The sequence below is a fragment of the Paroedura picta genome, chromosome 3 (genome assembly GCF_049243985.1).
Source record: "Paroedura picta isolate Pp20150507F chromosome 3, Ppicta_v3.0, whole genome shotgun sequence".
Classification (NCBI taxonomy): domain Eukaryota; kingdom Metazoa; phylum Chordata; class Lepidosauria; order Squamata; family Gekkonidae; genus Paroedura; species Paroedura picta.
The window spans coordinates 65,194,185-65,212,416 of record NC_135371.1 but is presented as its reverse complement, the minus strand read 5'-3'; the positions used below and the strand labels follow the sequence as shown (position 1 = coordinate 65,212,416).

General features: G+C 48.2%; 1 protein-coding gene across 6 annotated transcripts in view; it reads right to left on the bottom strand.

Moving 5' to 3' along the window:
* Window positions 1–18,232, bottom strand: part of CDHR4 (cadherin related family member 4) — a 72,950-nt gene that overhangs the window by 34,881 nt on the left and 19,837 nt on the right. For 4 of the 6 annotated variants that reach the window (XM_077326108.1, XM_077326103.1, XM_077326104.1 and 1 more), the window contains 5 exons: window positions 13,080–13,261; window positions 12,015–12,177; window positions 10,749–10,840; window positions 2,463–2,558; window positions 1,050–1,153 (listed from right to left, as the gene is read on the bottom strand). In XM_077326108.1, the coding sequence (XP_077182223.1) occupies window positions 1,050–1,153; window positions 2,463–2,558; window positions 10,749–10,840; window positions 12,015–12,177; window positions 13,080–13,220 (596 nt within the window). In that variant the 5' untranslated portion in view covers window positions 13,221–13,261. Of the gene's footprint in view, window positions 1–1,049; window positions 1,154–2,462; window positions 2,559–10,748; window positions 10,841–12,014; window positions 12,178–13,079; window positions 13,262–15,842; window positions 16,655–18,232 lie in introns of those variants that run through there. The other 2 variants (XM_077326107.1, XM_077326105.1) reach the window with 2 other exon arrangements.

Genomic DNA, 18,232 nt, shown 5'->3' with positions numbered 1-18,232 from the left:
GGAAATAACATAGGCACGTCATTGAATTGTCCAGTGTTCTTCCCTTTTTCTGGGGGGGAGGATAAACCCCCTTGCTGGCCAGCTGATTGACAGTGGAAAAGTAGGTCTTGGCAGAAGGGGACCTCTGCCCTACCTTGTGCATATAGTGCAATCCTTGATACCTTGGCAGAAGGGGACCTCTGACATCCCTATTGCTGGAAGAAGTAACAAACTAGGGATACCAAAAGCCTACTACTAGTTTTTGTTTTGTTTCAAAAAATTGTCAGAGAACTGGACTCACACTGGATTATAGTGCTATGGCCTGTGTGGAAGCCCTTATTACCACCGCATTGCTGCGAGTGGCCTTAGTTATGCTGAGGCCCTAGGCAAAATTTCAGAATCATTGCCACCCACCCTCTGCCACCACTTGGGCCAAGCAAGGAGTTGTGGGTGGGGGGCACTTTGTGGGTGGTGGGCAGAAGTCACTACTGCTGCTGGAAGCCAACTGCCTGAGCAGGTGTAAACAGCAGCAGAAACATACCATCCTTTCCCCCCCCCCCGGTCCTTTGGGTACCACAGCAGTGCTCCTGCAACTGCTGGGTCTAGGGCAGCTACCCCTGTTGCCCACTGGATAAAACTGCCCCTGCTCATTACCCCAGTTTAAGCCCTGCATGCTCCCAAAAGTTGAATTATTTCCATGGTGACAATATTGTTTGGGATGCCAATAATTTACCATTCACGTACCATTCATGCCTATAATGTATCATTCATACCTTGCAACATCACAAAGGATAGTGGGAATGCAATTCTCAGATCACCTATGGCCATGTGAGACCCAGAACTCATATATCCCACTATTCTTTACTGTGCTCCATTATATGGGACCTTGGGGCACACCTTTCGCATTGTATCCTACAGGCCAATATGTGTAGCAAAGTGCCTGAGGACAGACCTTTTCCCACACCTGCCCATTGTCCAAACTTCAGATCTACAGGACAAGAGATCCTAACCCGAACCCTAACCCTTTGTGCCCCTCTTCCCCTTCCCCAGATACAGTTCATCCAACTCACGTGAAATTGACTGTGTTGTGGTAAACAGGCCGCACTTGGACCATCAGACGACTGCGGCAGCTTCTGCCATCACTGTCATTGACCACAATATTCATTTGGAATAGCTGCAGGGGAAATAGCATGTGATAAATCTGGCAGTAGAAGGGATTCAGGTGGGTGAGGTTGAGAGAGCCCTGATATTCCTGCTCGGTCAGAGCAGTTTTCTCAGAGCTGTGACGAGCCCAAGGTCACCCGGCTGGTTGCACATGGGGGAGCGCAGATTCAAACCCGGCTCGCCAGATTAGAAGTCCACACTCCTAACCACTATACCAACCTGGCTCTCTAGATAAAACTACTGTCCTTCAACAGATACACACAATATACACAAGTCATAAAGAAGTCACATAAAAAGTCTTAAAAGACCAAAGATGTTTTAGTTGGTGGTCTTAAAATGGTATTTTTTTCATTATATATTTATAAAAAGCCCTGTAAAGAATGATTGATAGGGTAGAGCTCAATAATTCAATAAAATTTTGAGAGTTTGTATTTTACATCTATTTTCTTTGTATGAAAGAACAGAATCATAGAATCATAGAGTTGGAAGGGACCTCATTGGTCATCTAGTCCAACTCCTGCACTATGCAGGACACTCAGATCCCAATCGCTCATCTACCCAATCGCTCACCCCATTTGAACCTTCACAGAATCAGCCTCCGAAGGATGGCTATCCAGCTGTTTGAAAATCTCCAAAGATGGAGAACCTACCACCTCCCGAGGAAGCCTGTTCCACTGAGAAACCGCTCGAACTGGCAGGAACTTCTTCCAGATGTTTAGATGGAATTTCTTTTGAATTAATTTCATCCCATTGGTGCTGGTCTGTCCCTCTGGGGCAAGAGAGAACAATTCTGCTCCATCCTCCATATGGTACCCTTTTAAATACTTGAAGATGGTTATCATATCCCCTCTCAGTCATCTCCTCTCTGGGCTAAACAGACCAAGCTCCGCCAACCTTTCTTCACACGTCTTGGTCTCCAAACCCCTCACCATCTTTGTTGCCCTCCTCTGGACACGTTCCAGTTTGTCAACATCCCTCTTCAACTGTGGTGTCCAAAACTGAACACAGTACTCCAAGTGAGGCCAAACCAGAGTAGAGCATAAGGTTTTTATGTGTTAGAGGCTATGTTAGATGGCCATGAAGTTAAAATGCATTTGGTCTTTTATGATGTTTCATGTGAATCCGTTAGTATAGTACAGTACAGTACAGAACAGAATAGTATATGCATATATATTACAGGACAGTTGGATTACATGTGTTTCTGGAATAAACTTGAATAGTTACTCAAGTATTTTCTGGCTTAAAATTAGCTGGGTTGTTTGTAGGCTTATCCCCCCACCTCTTTATGCTGCCTCCATAAAGTAAATAGAGAAACATACCTTATTAGCTTGTGCACGGGTCAAACCTGTGACAGGTACAAGCACTTCTCCTATTGAATTTAAGGTGAAAGGCTCGGAACCATTTTCAAAGGCAAACTGTATGAGAAAAGAACAAGTCAGGAGGACACTTTACTGAAGGAGAAGTCACCTTCCTTATCATCCACCCCCAGATTCAGTTTCCCCTAAACCTACTTGGTGACATCATCCTTCAAATTCTCAGCCTTATAATATCCAACCACTTTCCACGGCAACCAGCAAGAAATGAAAAGAAATTGGTGTATAAGCAAAAAATAAATTTATTTTATAACCTCTCAGTGTAATTTCTTATATGGTCAAACAAGTTCCAAATGACAAAAACAGTCCTTCAGAATTTCCTATATATTCAAATAGCTTCTATTGCAAAAATTTTAATATACAAGGTAGCCAAAACAGGGTCCAGATTAAGGGGCTTTTTGCACGCCTTCAAAATCGCACAATGGTTGCTAATTGAAAACGCTATTGATTTGCCATAACGCACGACGTCGTCGACAATCTGCCACACACCTGAAACCAATCTGCAAAAAGCGCTTCCTTGTAGCGCTTTCAGGGAAATCCCCAAAAGTGGATTCACCCTCCGGAAAGCGATACACTCCTGCAACCAATCTGCAACACTAGCGAAAAAGACCTGTGCGTTAACATTGTTGCGGTTTCTACAAAGTCCCTCCCCCTGGCTCTCTTCTCTGATCTTCCGGCGAAGCGATCGCCATTTTTTTTTCTCCGAGTGAGCGGGGATAAACGCACCAGCGAGCCTCTTTCTGTTTAGAGGCTTCCCTGGCTTCAGTCCTTCCCCTTTAGTCACTAAGCACAAACCACAGAAAAGCCCGTTTGCTGATGTATTTTCCCATTAATTTTTACACATTCATTCAGCCGAAAATCGGGCCCGTGAGGGGGGGGGGGTTTCACTCGGAGGCAGCGTGGCAACGATCAAACGATCAAACGACAGCTCAAACACACCAGGCAGCTGGATGGGTCTCTCCGTTGCAACGAATCTACCCAGATTCGTTGCTATGGGTCTGTTTTTTTTTTTTAAACCTTTCTTAAAGGGAAAGGGGCTGTTTGGGAGCATGCTAACGGCTGCCCATTGGCTGCTTGACGGCCAGGGGCGGGACAGCTCGGCAATAGCGCTTCCTTTCTAGCGATTTCTGCGGAGACCGGAAGCCTGTGGGAAACGCTACAAAACGCAACTGGATTCCACCACAAAGGCAGGTATGCATAACGACAAATTCCACTACTTTAAATGGCGATTTTTCATTCAGTGACCAATTTGCAACAAAGATCCCGGTGCGTAAAGCCCCTAAGATTACCCGTTTTCAAGGTAAAGACCTTTTCTTCGGTGGCTATTCCCTAAAACATGAAATATACAAAACAGAATTAATAAACTCATTAGAAGATATCCTTAATTAATCCTTATCCATGGTTCCTCTATATATTTGTGAAACAGCTTGGGGGGTGGAACGTGTCTGGCTGTCCAAGCTGGAATAGGGCCAATGATTGGCCCTGCCCCTGCAGCTCCTGCCTTCTGTCCCTGGACTCTAGCCTCTTTGCTCTCAGATGCACCTCAGTGCCTGGAACCAGCAGCAGGTAAGGGGAGCGGGCCCTGGGCAAAGGGTCATGGTGGAGGTCCTGATAACAAGGGCCTCCTGGCCTGCTGACTGCCTGCTAAGGAGCTCTGTCCCGGGCCTGCTAACAAGCTGGCCAGCCCCCACCCACCCCACTGGTCCGGCTGCAAGCTGCAGCCCAAAGCCACCTTAAGCTGCCTGGCTGGGGGCCAGAGGAGGGGGCCCTTTTGAAGCTAATAATTCATATATATATATGATCAATATTGCCCCAACAATGATATTTCTTGTATAAAACAATTACAGAATATTTAGATGTATACAATATTCATACATACTTTTTACAATCATGAATTCATGTTTTTTTATGTAATCATAAGACAAATTTAAGAAAAAACTTACCATTTAGCATCAGGGATTTATCTATTGAAACACACTGAAGAGGTTGGGGACCTTGCTTAGGAATATAAGGATTTTCCACAAAAATATGATAAATTAGGCCAATTTATATTAAAAGGCAATTAATTTTTTTCTTATGATTATACACTGTACGCCAGCAGTCCCCAACCCCCGTCCCGCGAACTGGTACCGGTTCTTGGGTCAGTTGGTACCTATGCTGCCCTAGCTGGCCACGCACTGTGGCCACTGTGCCAGAGGAGCCGGAGCTGCAAAACCTCGCTGGAGCAAGGTCAAGTCCAGGAGGTAAATCAGCACAGTGCAGGGGCAATACAGGGAGTAGTCAAAACAAGCCAAGGTCGGAGTCCAGTTATTAGATAGTTACACAAAGCCAGTCCACTTTACCGAGTGCGTTGTCAAAATCCGGTGCCGGGGTCAGAGAAGCCGAGGGAAGCCAGCAATAGTCAGTCTGATGTCCAAGAAGAGTAGTCAAGCCGGTGCCAGGGTCACAGGAGCCAGAGGAAGTCAAAACGAAGTGCAGGAATTCAGAGCCGGTCCGAAGGGTGTCTGCATAAAATTGCTTCCACAAAGAAGCCTCTTGTCGTTTCAGCTAAATGCAGCCCAGCTAATTCCCTGCACCTGGGGGATGACTCACTCCGTCCTCCCCAAAGTGCTTTCAGCTGGGCCCCATCTAAGTTGACAGCTCGCCTCCAGCTGACGACCCCTTCGGCGTTCTGCCAACCCCACCCTATGTTGTCGCCTGCGCCTTTCGAGCCAATCATCGGAATCCGATCCAGCCTGCTGTTGCCATGCCAGTGTCCTCGATCTCTCTGGCTGCCTGGAGCAGCCCTCCCCAGGGTCCTCGTCAGACTCCCCTGAGTCTTCAGCCTGATCTGGGTCAGCTGCTGGGTCTGAATGCTCTGGCAACTCGGGAGGAGGCAGCGGGGGCGTGACACCATCCCCCCTCCAGGGCCCCCTCTGGAAGGGTCGGGTCCGGGTTTAGCTGGAAACTGGGCATGGAAATCCTGCACCAGATCGGGGGCATGCACCACATCAATGGGTTCCCAGGTCTGGTCCTCGGAAATCCAGCACCTGCCGGACCTGGTACTCCTCGTCCCCATCGACGGATACGGGTCCCGGGGGGGTTGGTGTCGGTGGATGGAGGCTGTCTGTGCGGAGCGGTTGGAGCAGCAAGTGATGGAACACAGGATGGATCCGGTATAACCGGGGCAACTTCAACCGATAAGCCAAAGTAAGCTCTAGTACTTCGAACGGTCACACGAACCAGGCCTCTAGCTTCTTGGCCGGACGGTCAGTCTGCAAGTGTCTGGTGGACAGCCAGATCCGACTGCCAATTGCTAGCGGAGTCCCCCCAGTGTGATGGGTGTTGGCTTGGGCTTTGTACCAGGTCTGAGCTTCCTGCAGGGTGTTCTGCAGGATCTGGTGTTGGGCCTGCAGCTCTTCCAGGTCAGCTGCCGCTGTAGGCACTGTGGGCAGGATGATGGGGTCAGGCAGAAACCAGGGGTGAAACCCATATAGGGCCTGGAACGGAGACATCTGTGTGGAGGCATGGATTGAATTGTTGTATGCGAACTCGGCCAACGGGAGCCAGCGTGACCAATCTTCCTTCTGGTAGGAGATGTAGCACCAGAGGTATTGTTCTATGATCCCGTTGATCTGTTCGGTCTGGCTGTCTGTTTTGGGGTGATGTGCACTCGAGAGGCTGATCTTGGTCCCTAAAGCGGCGTGCAATTGTTGCCAGAAGCAGGAGGTGAATTGCGTTGGGAGCCAGTGTAACCAGAACACCTGCACGAGAAAAAGGTGGGCCGTCTCCCGGGCCTTGGGCAGTCCGCGGCAGGGAATCAGGTGCGCCATCTTGGTGAACCGAACCACCACAGTCAGGATGCTGGTGAACCCACGGGATACAGGGAGGTCCGTGATGAAGTCCATAATTACTTCCTGCCATGGCCCGTGAGGAACGGGGAGGGGCTGCAACAAGCCTGGGGATTTGCCTATGGCATGTTTCGCCTGTCTGCATGTAGCACATGAAGCCACGTACTGGGCCATGTTGGCTTGCACTCGAGGCCACCAAAAGTACCTGGTCAGCAGACAAAGCATCTTATACTAGACGAAATGCCCAGCTGCCGGGTCGTCGTAGATGTGCTGCAGAGCCTGCACTCGCAAAGCTGACATGGGAAGCACCACCCGGCTGCGGTGGTGCAGGAACCCCTCTAGGAAGTGGAAGTTGGAATGCTCATCGGGGTGTTCCTGCAGCCAACAGATCTGGGCCTGGGTCCATGGGTCGGTCGCTTGTTGTTCTGCCACTCGGTGGCAGAAACCCAGAGTGCTGGGCACCGCCGCAAACACTGAGGCTGGAAGCAGCAGGGGTGGAGCACTGTCATCAGGTCTGTTGGGTCTTGGGGCTGGCGGGATAGGGCATCTGCCCTTTTGTTCTGGGTCCCTGGGATGTACTCGATCCGGAAACTGAACTGCAAAAAGAACAGGGCCCAGCAGATCTGCCGCCGTTTGGAGGTACTCCAGGTTCCAATGGTCTGTACGCACCAGTACTGGGTGTTTTGCCCCCTCCAGATGGTGGTGCCACGTCCCAAAGGCCGCTTTGATGGCCAGCAGTTCCCTCTCCCGGATCGTATAATTCTTTCCGCTTCCGTGAACTGATGGGAATAGAATGCATAGGGTTGTGAGGCCTGTCCTTCAGGGCCTGGTTGTAGGAGGAGGGCCCCCAAGGTGGTGCTCGAGGCGTTGGCCTCCACAATGAATGGCTTCTCCGGGTCGTGGTGGGCAAGACAGGGCTCGGAGCTGAAGCGTTGCTTAAGCTGCTGGAAGGCTTGCTCTGCTTCCGGAATCTACTGCTAGGGCCGTTTGGTGCTCAGGAGCTGGGTTAAGGGTTGTACCATCTCCGCATACCTCAGAAGGAATGTCCGGTAGTAATTGGCGAACCCCATGAACCGCTGTAACTGCTTCTGGGTTTGGGGCGACTCCCACTGGACAATGGCTTGTACCTTGGAAGGATTCATCTGGACCCCCTGTGCGGACAAACGATGCGCTAAAAAATCGATGACGTCCCTCGAAAAGTCGCACTTGGCGAGCTTGGCATATAGACCATGGTCCCGTAGGCATTGCAGAACCTGGCGGACATGTCCGGTATGCAGTTCTGGCTGAAAGGAGTACACCAGAATGTCATCCAAAAATCTGATAACAAAACGGTCCAGTAAATCCCAGAAAACATCGTTGATGAAGCGCTGGAACACGACGGGAGTATTGCAGAGCCCAAAAGGCATTACTAGGTACTCAAATTGCCCGTACTGGGTCCCGAAGGCGGTCTTCCATTCATCCCCGGCACGGATACGGATGAGGTCCACGCGAGCCCCCTGGACTTGTTCCAGAAGCTCGGAGATGAGAGGCAAGGGGTATCGGTCATTAATGGTGATCTCATTGAGTGCCCGATAATCATGGCACATGCATAAGTCCCCCTCCTTCTTCTTGACGAACAGGACTGGAGTGGAGGTAGGACCAGTGGAGGGATGGATGAACCTTCACTGCAAGTTCTTGTCCAGGAACTCCTGGAGAGCTTGGCATTTGGGCTCAGACAGGGTGTACAAGCGCTTGACAGGGAGTCGGGCATCCAGTTTCAAGTCAATGCCGCAATCGTATGGCTGGTGCGGAGAGAGTTCATCTGCCCCTTTCTCCTCGAAGACATCTGCAAAGTCCTGGTACTCAGGGGGAAGCCCATGGAGGTCAGGCGGGGCGGTGTGAGTTGTTTAGAGGCAGTCCTGGGCGAAGCGCAAGTCCAGTTTCACCCAATCTATGCGGGGGTTGTGTTTGGCTAGCCAGTCCATCCCAAGTACCAATGGAAAGCGAGGCATGTGAGCCACATGCCTCAGTATGCTCAGTATACTTCTCGGTCTCGGTATGCTGGTGTACTTAGAGGAGCAAGGGCTGGATCTCCCATTTCACCCACCCAGCCTTGATCAGTTGCCCATCAATGGCTTCCACTTTTGCTGGGACCTGTTTCTTGGTGATGGGGACCAAGTTCTGGCGCTGGAAATTGGCGTCGATGTAGGATCAGGTTGCTCCAGAGTCGACCAGGGCATGGACCAGGAGCCACTACCCCTCTGCCAGTTGCAAGCGCACAGGCAGCAGCAGGTGCATTAAACTTGGAGCGGTCCCGACGGTTCCTCCCAGGCAGCTAGGACCGGAGCCGCCTGGGAGTGGGCATTTCCCACTGGCTTGGTTTTTTCAGGGCACCAGCCTGCGTAATGACCTGCACTCCCACAGTACAGGCACAAGTTCTGTGTCCGGTGCCGCTGCTTTTCGCCGGGGTCCAAATGAGGTTGCACGCTGCCAAGTTGCATTGGTTCCCCCATCTAAGTTGACAGTTCACCTCCAGCCGACGACCCCTTCGGCATTCTGCCAACCCCACCCTATGTTGTCGCCTGCGCCTTTCGAGCCCAGCATCGGAATCCAATCCAGCCTGCTGTTGCCATGCCAGTGTCCTCGATCTCTCTGGCTGCCTGGAGCAGCCCCCCCCCAAGGTCCTCGTCAGACTCCCCTGAGTCTTCAGCCTGATCTGGGTCAGCTGCTGGGTCTGATTGCTCTGGCCACTCGGGAGGAGGCAGCAGGGTTGTGACAGTACCAGGTATTGGTTCCTCCTCATCCTCCTCCCCGGCTGCTGCCTGGGGGCTGCCCTGCCACCCTGCCACCGGCTAATGTTTGGTGGTCTCCAGTGGCCGCCAAGCCTGGGGCTCCCCCTGGGTGTGGCACTACGCAGCAACTGCTGGCAGCACCCCCTCGCAGGCAGCAGAAAGTCAGGGGCTCCGGCGGGAAGACAAGCAGAGCAGGGGCGTCCCGCAACATTTTTAAAAAGTCCTGCAGGGGATTGGCGCCTCTTCTCTTCTCAGGTGGGTGCTGGCTCCAGGCCGTGCGGACTTAGGAAGAACTCTCCCCGTCAGCCTCAGCCGAGCTGTTCCCCCCCTCTCCCATCACAACCCACCCCCGCTTCTCCACAGCCAGGCAGCCGGCTCCACTTCTGCACCCTTCCTCCCTTCCCTTCTCTGCCGCAGCCGGGAGCCACACAGCCTGCCTGCCTGCCTGCCTGCCTGCCCAGCTGCCTGGCTCCTGGCGTGGCAGCTCCCGGCCCCTCTCTCGCCTTCCATGGCCAAGGTGCAGGGGTGAGCACACGGAGGCCTTGGAGCTGGCACTCCTCTGTGTTGCTGCTGCAGCCACGTTGCAGCCTCCAGCAGCCCCTTGCATACTCCCCCACTGCATTGGAGGCTCCGCCACCGCCTCACCTCCTCGGAGCCTCCAGCTCGTAGCCTGCACCACCTGCACCGCCTCTCTGCCTCCGCACCCACCTCTCAGCCTGTGCTGCCTCTCTGCCTCGGCAGCTTCCTTGGTGCCGCCGGCACGCGGGTGGAGCGGCAGGCCGGGCAGGACTCGGTGGGGGCTGGGGAGTGTGTGGCTACCCACTTGAATCTACAATTATGAGACTATTCATGCTAACACATGAGGTTCAGGTTGGCTCTGGGGAGCAGTAGGGGACTAGAGGCATTCTTTGTTTGGGCAATTAGTAGGATCATTGTAAAATCTCCCTGCCCTCAAAGAAGACAGTACTTCACTGATGGAAACACTTTATTTCAGTGTTTCACGAGTGCTGCAGCTTTTGTCAGTAGATCCAAATGTGGTTCAGTATAGAACCAAATCTGGCTGTTTAAAATAGAAAATGAAATCTTTTGTAAGTGAAATTCTAGAATAACCAGTATACAAAGAGAATGGGACTTCAAGAGCTTTTCTGAGATGCTTTATTTTGAAGGGATGTTTAAACGTTACCATAGCGACCGGAGTCAGAGAGCGTTAGGGCAGTGGTCGAGAGGAGAGGACTACCCCCCCCCCAGGCCTCAGTAAAATTATCAAGCATTGACCGGTCCCCAGTGATAAAAAGGTTGGGGACCACTGCTATACACTACTTATTCAGGCCTATGCACTACTTTCTTTTCACGCTGATTCTGTGAAGGCTTAAGGGGGTGGCAGGTTACAGTGGATGAGCGATAGGGTTGTGAGTGTCCTGCATAGTGCAGGGGGTTGGACTAGATGACCCATGAGGTCCCTTCCAACTCTGTTATTCTATGATTCTATGATTCTATGATTTTTTATAGCCAGCCACAGCATTGGCAGACTCTTTTTCCCAGACCATCTCCCACCCTCCCGGAGAATAATCCCTCCCTGTTGCTAATTTATATTTTCCATCCAGCCATTGCCCTTCTGCCATGATAGTCACTTGCAAAGTGCCTCTGCTTCGCCTCTTCAGTGTGACTTGGTAGATTACAGTTTCGGGAGCAATATTCTCAGGAATTAGTAACGGTCTTGCAGCTGTAAGAAAGAAGAAAGTGTCAGGATTTCTGTTCAAATTAAAGTGTGCCCCTTTGACCGCTCTAGCACTTTCCACTGGCTCAGATTCACACTGGCCTACAGTTCCAGACCATCTCTGAAAGAGTTGTTTATCCTACTTGAACCCTAGGGGCAGCTGTGGTGCATTGTCAGGTGACCAAGGTTTATTGAGACCATTTCCACATGAGGAATCTGCCCCTGGACAGCTTCTGGTTGCTGGCGGCTTTTAGAACCCCCTCCCCATGACATCACCTGCATCCCAAGGCTCTCCGGGGCTGGCTCTAGTTTTACCTAGATTTGCCTCAGGATGAGGGAAATTGCAAAAAGTGGATTTGCCATTTTTTTATCTTGTATCCCATCAGTGAGCAACCAGAGGCAAGCGTATATGGAGGGAGAAAGACATGATAGTCTCTGTAGTGTTGTCCTGCTCTTGCACCTGCCCTCCCCTCTCCATTTCATGCTCCAAGAATTTTTTTTTAATGGTGCGGTCTGTGTTGCTGCGGGACCACGAAGGTGGGGAATGAATGGGGAAAGGGGGGAGTGCATGATCAAGCAGCCTTCTCCTGATCATCCAGGCATCTGTGTGCTTCGTTTTTAAGCCCACTGTTCACACTCCATGATGGGGCAGAGGGAAAACGCAGGAGGGGTCTCCCGTATGGAGGGCTGCAGACCCGAGGTTTACCACCCCGCATTTGCAAGCAGCAAGCCACGTGCGTTTTACATCTCTGTGTGGAAATGGTCAGAATGTTTTCTCTTGCAGTCCAGCCTACAGGTCTTGTTTTTCACCTTCCTGTGTGTGAGTGAGCGCTTGTATTCTGAGGACCTCTGTTATATCAGTGGCTTGCAGTCAGTTATTGTCTTTCTGCAAATACTGTTGCAATAAAGGTTATAGAAAGCAATCTACAAAGTCTGGGGTTGGATTATTTCTAGAATTCTGCCAACAGGGGCTGAAAGAATAGTCACATCCCTTATCATCCACCCTCAGATTCATGATCCCCTGCACCTAATTGGGACATCATTAGAGAATCCTTCAAATTTTCAAACCTCTGCCTTATATCTATGTAGCATCAGTAAATTCTATTTCCTAGAAATCCCCCCCCGAGAATAAGCACTCCTTGCTGCTAATAAATAAATTAGGCAACCAAGCCAGTCTTACCTGTGTCAAGAAATGTGTTGTCACACTCTAATCTGTCTACTTCTTTTACTTTAATGTAAAGTTGACTAGTAACAGAGGTTTCTCCTTGGCACTCTGCTTTGAATGTTAGGGTATACTGATTCACTTCTCTGGCATTCAGGTCAGTGCCTGGGCTAAGAGTTACCTGGCAATCCAAATAATAAAGACCAGCATGATTAAAAACCTTCAGGAACTGAGTCTTCCCCTACCCCTTCCTACATTACCACTGCTTCTGATAATAACTAGGAATACATCCCACAGAGGCAATGGAATCAGGGTTGCCAACAGAACTGGAGAAGAAATGCTCATCCCTTTAATAGAGTAAGCACCTAAATAAGATATGAATATATGGGCCTGAGGATTCTGTTAGTCAAATTTATAATGAATAAAAATTGCTATACAAAGATATGCATGTATTTATTGCAAAGTAAATTAAAAACAGGTATTGGCTCTTGGTGATAACCTCTGTGATATCAGGAGCCAATAGTAATGCAAAGTAAACTTCATTAAATTTTTCTGACTAAGCAAGAAAGGTAAATTTAATCAATATGAAATTTTATTCTGTTTTATTCTTCCATGCCTTAACAGTTCTCAAATATATAATATCTCTCTTTAAAGTTTATTTATTTATTTATTTATTTATTTATTTATTTATTTATTTATTTATTATTGGGTTTATATACCGCCGTTCGCCAAAAGGTCTCAGCGGTTCACAATAAAATATAAAATCACAGTAAAATGACATAAAACCCCATAAATACCCATTATTACAATAAAAATATGGCATTCTATTCTATAACTCTCCCCACTTTACCCACTTGTTCAAAGAGAGGACAGACGTTAGTTCCGTAAGAGAGAGAGGAGAAAAACTGGCCGATGCATTTTCTATTCAGTAGTCCCAGATAAAAATTCTTAAAATGTCTAAATAGGATGCCACAGACAGGAAACATCCCTGTTTTCTCATGGGTCATGTGTGAAAAAGTTTCTCAGTCTTGAATGTGTTATGTTGAATATGTTAATATCCCCAGATCCACAATCCCCTTGTACCTGGAAGGTGCCATTGCCTAAGGCATTTGGTGAATTGAAAAAGGTGGTTGGGGGATGGATGGTCAGCAAAGTAACAGTGAGTCCACTGCTTGAGGGTGTAGTGCAACTGACAGTAAAGTTGGTCACAACTCCTACAGCCATATTTTCATTCACCTCAATAGTACGTGGGAAGTCATTGAACCCTGCAACAGAGAGAAATCATTGGAGAGAATTAGTCCCATGCCAAGATGAAGCCAAAATAAAACCCTGTCAGTGTGATCCTTATTAGAGTTACAACTTCCTAAGTCCACCAAAGTTGATGGGCTTAGAAGGACTGCACTGGTTGTCTCTTAGCATAGAGAAATAAAAGTTTAACCTTTCTACCTAATCCATGTAGTACTTGGTATTAGATGGCATGCCTTTTTGCAGTGTAAGAGTCCAAGCTGTAGCCTAAAGCTTTCTAGATGTTGCAGTCTATCATGATGTAGCATAACATATCAATGGCACAAGCATGAAGTTAGCATGGCTTTCCTCTGGCCTATAGTCTTTTGCTCTCTGGTACCTGGTGGTTTCTCAGATCAAATCAGGAATCTCCCTTACTGGAACTTTCCAGAAGATGTTAACATCCACTCTTGATTCCCTCTTCCATCTGGTTATACAACTGAGCACAGATTCTCACAATTAACCAATAACCACATTCTTGAATACAGCCTTAAAACAGATAAGGAGGATATCTGCAGGAAATCCCAAACCATGGATACATGAGACCCAGAGCAGGCCTGTCAATAATCACATTAAAGGTAAAGGTAAAGGTATCCCCTGTGCAAGCACCGAGTCATGTCTGACCCTTGGGGTGACGCCCTCTAGCGTTTTCATGGCAGACTCAATGCGGGGTGGTTTGCCAGTGCCTTCCCCAGCCATTACCGTTTACCCCCCAGCAAGCTGGGTACTCATTTTACCGACCTCGGAGGGATGGAAGGCTGAGTCAACCTTGAGCCGGCTGCTGGGATTGAACTCCCAACCTCATGGGCAGACATTAATAATCACATTACTTATACATATTTTATGCCAATAAAAGGTTACTGACTATAATAACAACAACAACAACAACAACAACAACAACAACAACAACAACAACATTAACCTTGAGGGAAATTAGGGTCCGTTGCCTCACAGTCTTCATAATGGAAAGCTCCAGCACAAATATAGCTAAACAAAATACCACCTTACCCTGCATAATGCCTTGCTATTACTGCCTTTAAGAGAAAGAAAATTAAGAAAAAAATGTCTATAGCAAGTAAATATACATTCTAGCAATGACCTTGGATTTTGTGCAGCCCCCTCCCCTTCACTAGAATGATTATAGAAGTGTTGCTATTATTCCTCATGATCATCTGAACAGATTCTGGTCACCTTTTCAAGAAATGAAAATCTGTCAGGGGGAATTATTTATCTTATTGTACAAAATTTATATCCCTCCCTTCTGCCCTCATAAGGGCCACCAAACATATAGGAAAATATCATATCTTAAAAAACATTAAAATCAGCAAAAGTTTTGGTGCCAAAACTGAGAAGGCCCACCCAAGTTGCACCTGCTTAATCTCAGAACCTCTGGCTTACGCCATCACCCACTGAATCACCTTGCTTGAGAATGGGATCGCTTATGTACAGAAGCCAGGTTAAGAGCCAAATTAGGTATTATGTGTGACACAAATCAGAATATTGGTACCCACCCAACTCACTGTCACACATGGGGAAAATGTTCCATTTTTCTGTTTGGCTACAGAGTACTTGATTCCAGAGCACAGCTTCCACTTTCCCTGCCATACCTTTTTTATCAACAGATAGCCACCAAGGGTGAACCTGTTTACTCCTTTCTTTGGCAAACAGTAAGGAAGCCAGAAGCCCCTCATCCCACCCCACTCCTAGTAGCACCCTGAAGCCTAATAGAGCAATGAAGCACTTTAAATTAAAGTCTCCCCCCCCCCCCCCGTTCTTCCTCCACATGACAGAGAGATAAGCTGGGCACCTATCTTGTGCCACAGGCAATGCTTCATTTGGCTCTGCGGAAGTTTTGTGAAAAGGGTGAGAAAAATAAGGTTGGGGGGAGGTTTTTTCTAAAATTTAATTTCTTTACACTTCTCTTTTTTTAATGTATTCATTTTTGTTTCATATGTAGTCAGTTTCATCTGTTTTGTTTTCCATTTCAACGAAAACATGCCGATTAGGCTGTAATGGGTTTCCACCCAGTAAGGTTAAAGGCTGAGAGATTAAAACCATCAAATAAGGGATTCTCCCTGTTCAACAACCTCCTCCCTGCATCCAATCTGCAGGAGGTTTTGATTTTTATTTATTTTATTATACTTCTATAATAATTACACCCTCCCTTGCGGCTCAGGGCAGCATATGCCTCATCTGCCTGCAACGGGCTTCTCTCCCCAGCAGAAGGTTGATGCACCTATTTCCCCCCACCCCTCCACAGCTGCCTCTCCTGTGGTCTCCTACCACAAGTCAATAGCATGCTTTCTTCTCTCTCCGGTTTCAGAGGAAAGGGATTCTAGTGTCTCCTGCAGCTGTCCCCCCTACCCTGTCTGCACTAGGGGACTGGGAAGGCCTGAGCCTCTGTTTCTGCTGCCTCTTCAGAATCCTCTGCCAGGGGCCCTCTCTAGTCATGCTGCACTGCCTCTCAGTGACAGCGAATAAACCTCTGTCCCTGACTCCTTACCCGAGAGTGCAGCACCAAAGAATAAGATAGCTCATATAAACAGGAGCCATGCCTCTTACCCAGATTCAGCTAATGCTCCTTAAGCCTGAGATGGTACACTAAACAATGGAAGGTAGAAATGCCATGCACAGAAATGCCAGTGTCGTCAGGCAACCAGCTTCTGAGTCACCCTCTCCTTTCGTTTCCCCTTCTGCCACCCATTGCCCAGGAAACAAACCAGATGGAAAGATATCACAATAGCTGTCAGAAAATCAGCATATGTCCAATGCCAGTACCAATCAGAACACTGGAGGAGGAATCTGTTCAAATTTGGAACATGTATTGTATTCCAAGAATGGGGTCAGTTCAGGTTACATCTTGATTAGCCAAGGCAATAAAAATGTCAGGCTACCTTGCAGAAAGCCCATCTCCACGAGAGTATGAGTACAGTAAGGAAAAAATGCCTGGTGTTGTCACAGTGGGCAGGGATTTGCCTTGAGAAAGCAGGGTGGATGAGGGAACAGTCTTGTGGGCAACTTTGAGAGCAGCCCACCTTTCAGGTTTATGGGTTCTGGGGGCTGAATGACAGCCAGATAGCAACACGCAAAGGCATTAAGGTGTACCTGCAGCATCTCCAGTTTAAGTCTGACCTGGGGGGAGGGGAGTGAAGGGTTTCATGCATGTTGTTTATACCTCCAGAAGGCAACCTTCAGAGCATCGCTGGGCCCAGATTCCAGAATGCTTAGTATCCCTCCCCCATCCACAACTGCCTTGAATTAGCATGGCAGCAGGAGTAGGAAGCAGTCACCACAGCCAGGGGAGTTTGGGCAGGATGAGGATAGGGCTTTAGATCTGACTCGCAGAGCCTCAGATATGAGACTGAAGTGAATAATGAAAAGCCACCTCACTTCTATCTGTGACCCTAGCATGCTCTTTAGAGTCAAGGTCAATGGTCTCCACCTGTTTGCAATTGTGCTGGACAAATTTCTATTGGGAACCATATGGAGATGGAACCTGGACCCCTCTCTACCAAGCAAGCAGAGCTCAGCCATGAGTGCAACTGGCCAGAGCAGAGGCACATATTGGGCACCTCTCCAGTAACATCTGTGGATGTTTCTGCTTGTCTGCCTGCTCACTGGTAGCAACTGAAGGCCGCAACAGCTCTTGCACTGTCAAAGAGATGAAAAAGTGTGCATTGGCCATGCTCCATAACTAGATGCTTAACCAGAACTACAGTCAAAATCTCTTCTGCTTCTTGCCCTGATTAACTATGACAACTGGAAAGGGCATTTCTCAACTTAAGCATCTCCTGCTTTTTCCCACCTTCATTTTCAATCGAACGAGCTCTCCAAGCCAAACAGCCAGGCACCAGAATGATCAACATTTTTTTAAAATTGTTTCTGTTAAACCAACAATGATGAATGGAACATAGCAATTGTGACATAGCAATTTTCCTTTCATCATAAGTAAATATAGCAAAAAAATACCTGTGGTTAGACAGGCACCTCAAACTGAGAGATAGTTTACTGGAAATTAATATTATCTCAATGTAGTAAGCCTAATAACACATTACACATTTTATCTCATTGTAATATATTTTGTTTCATATGAGTTTTGTGTTTGTCAGATAGAGGGAAAATGTTCATTAGAAGCCGCATCAGGGACAAGCGAAAGTTCTTGCAGGCTAGGCAGAAGCATGATCAAGTGAGGTCCAGAATCTAAAAGGCAGTTCAAGGCAGATGCAAGATACAAAATTACAAGAGGCAGCAGCCTTCCTTTCTATGTTAGCATAGTCTTCATACCAGCCTGGAGGATGCAACTTCATATCTCCAGGCTAGATCTTGTTTAGACCCTTTGTCAGCTGGTCCCAGCAGCTCTAATTGGGTCTCACCAAGAATGGCATGTTTCCTTCACTGGCCATCTTGGAGTGAGTGCTGTGGTGCAAAGGAGATTGGCCAAGAAGGCATACAGAGCAAGGTTCTGGAGCTGTTGGTACCTGGCTCATTGGTTCATTAAAAGTCTCCTCCGAATGAAGCATATGCATCTGGAAGCTCACCATAGTGAGCTTTTGGGGGAGGGAGTGTGCTATAGGTCCTATGGCGGCAATGATGTCCCTCTTAAGGTCTTTCCCAATTGCTTCCCTTTGCTCTGCAATTGGGAAAATGACAAGGACACTTGTTCCTTTGTCAGATCTTTGTTGTTTCGGCAGTTATATTACGGTAATTGTATTTCTCTCTCAAAAGAATAATCTTGTGACTCTTGAACTCTGGTGCCTTAGATAGCCACCAGTCCTGCACCTGGGACTGGGACAGTCCTCAAATATCCAGGGCTTGACAGGACCAGATTTACACCTAGAGAATAATTATTTTGCAGGGGGTGAGTACCAAGGAACTCAATCTGAGAGCAAAGCCCTTGTCCTAAGGCAGCCTGTCCATAGGCTATCATCACAAGGTTGTCTGTTTCCCCATCT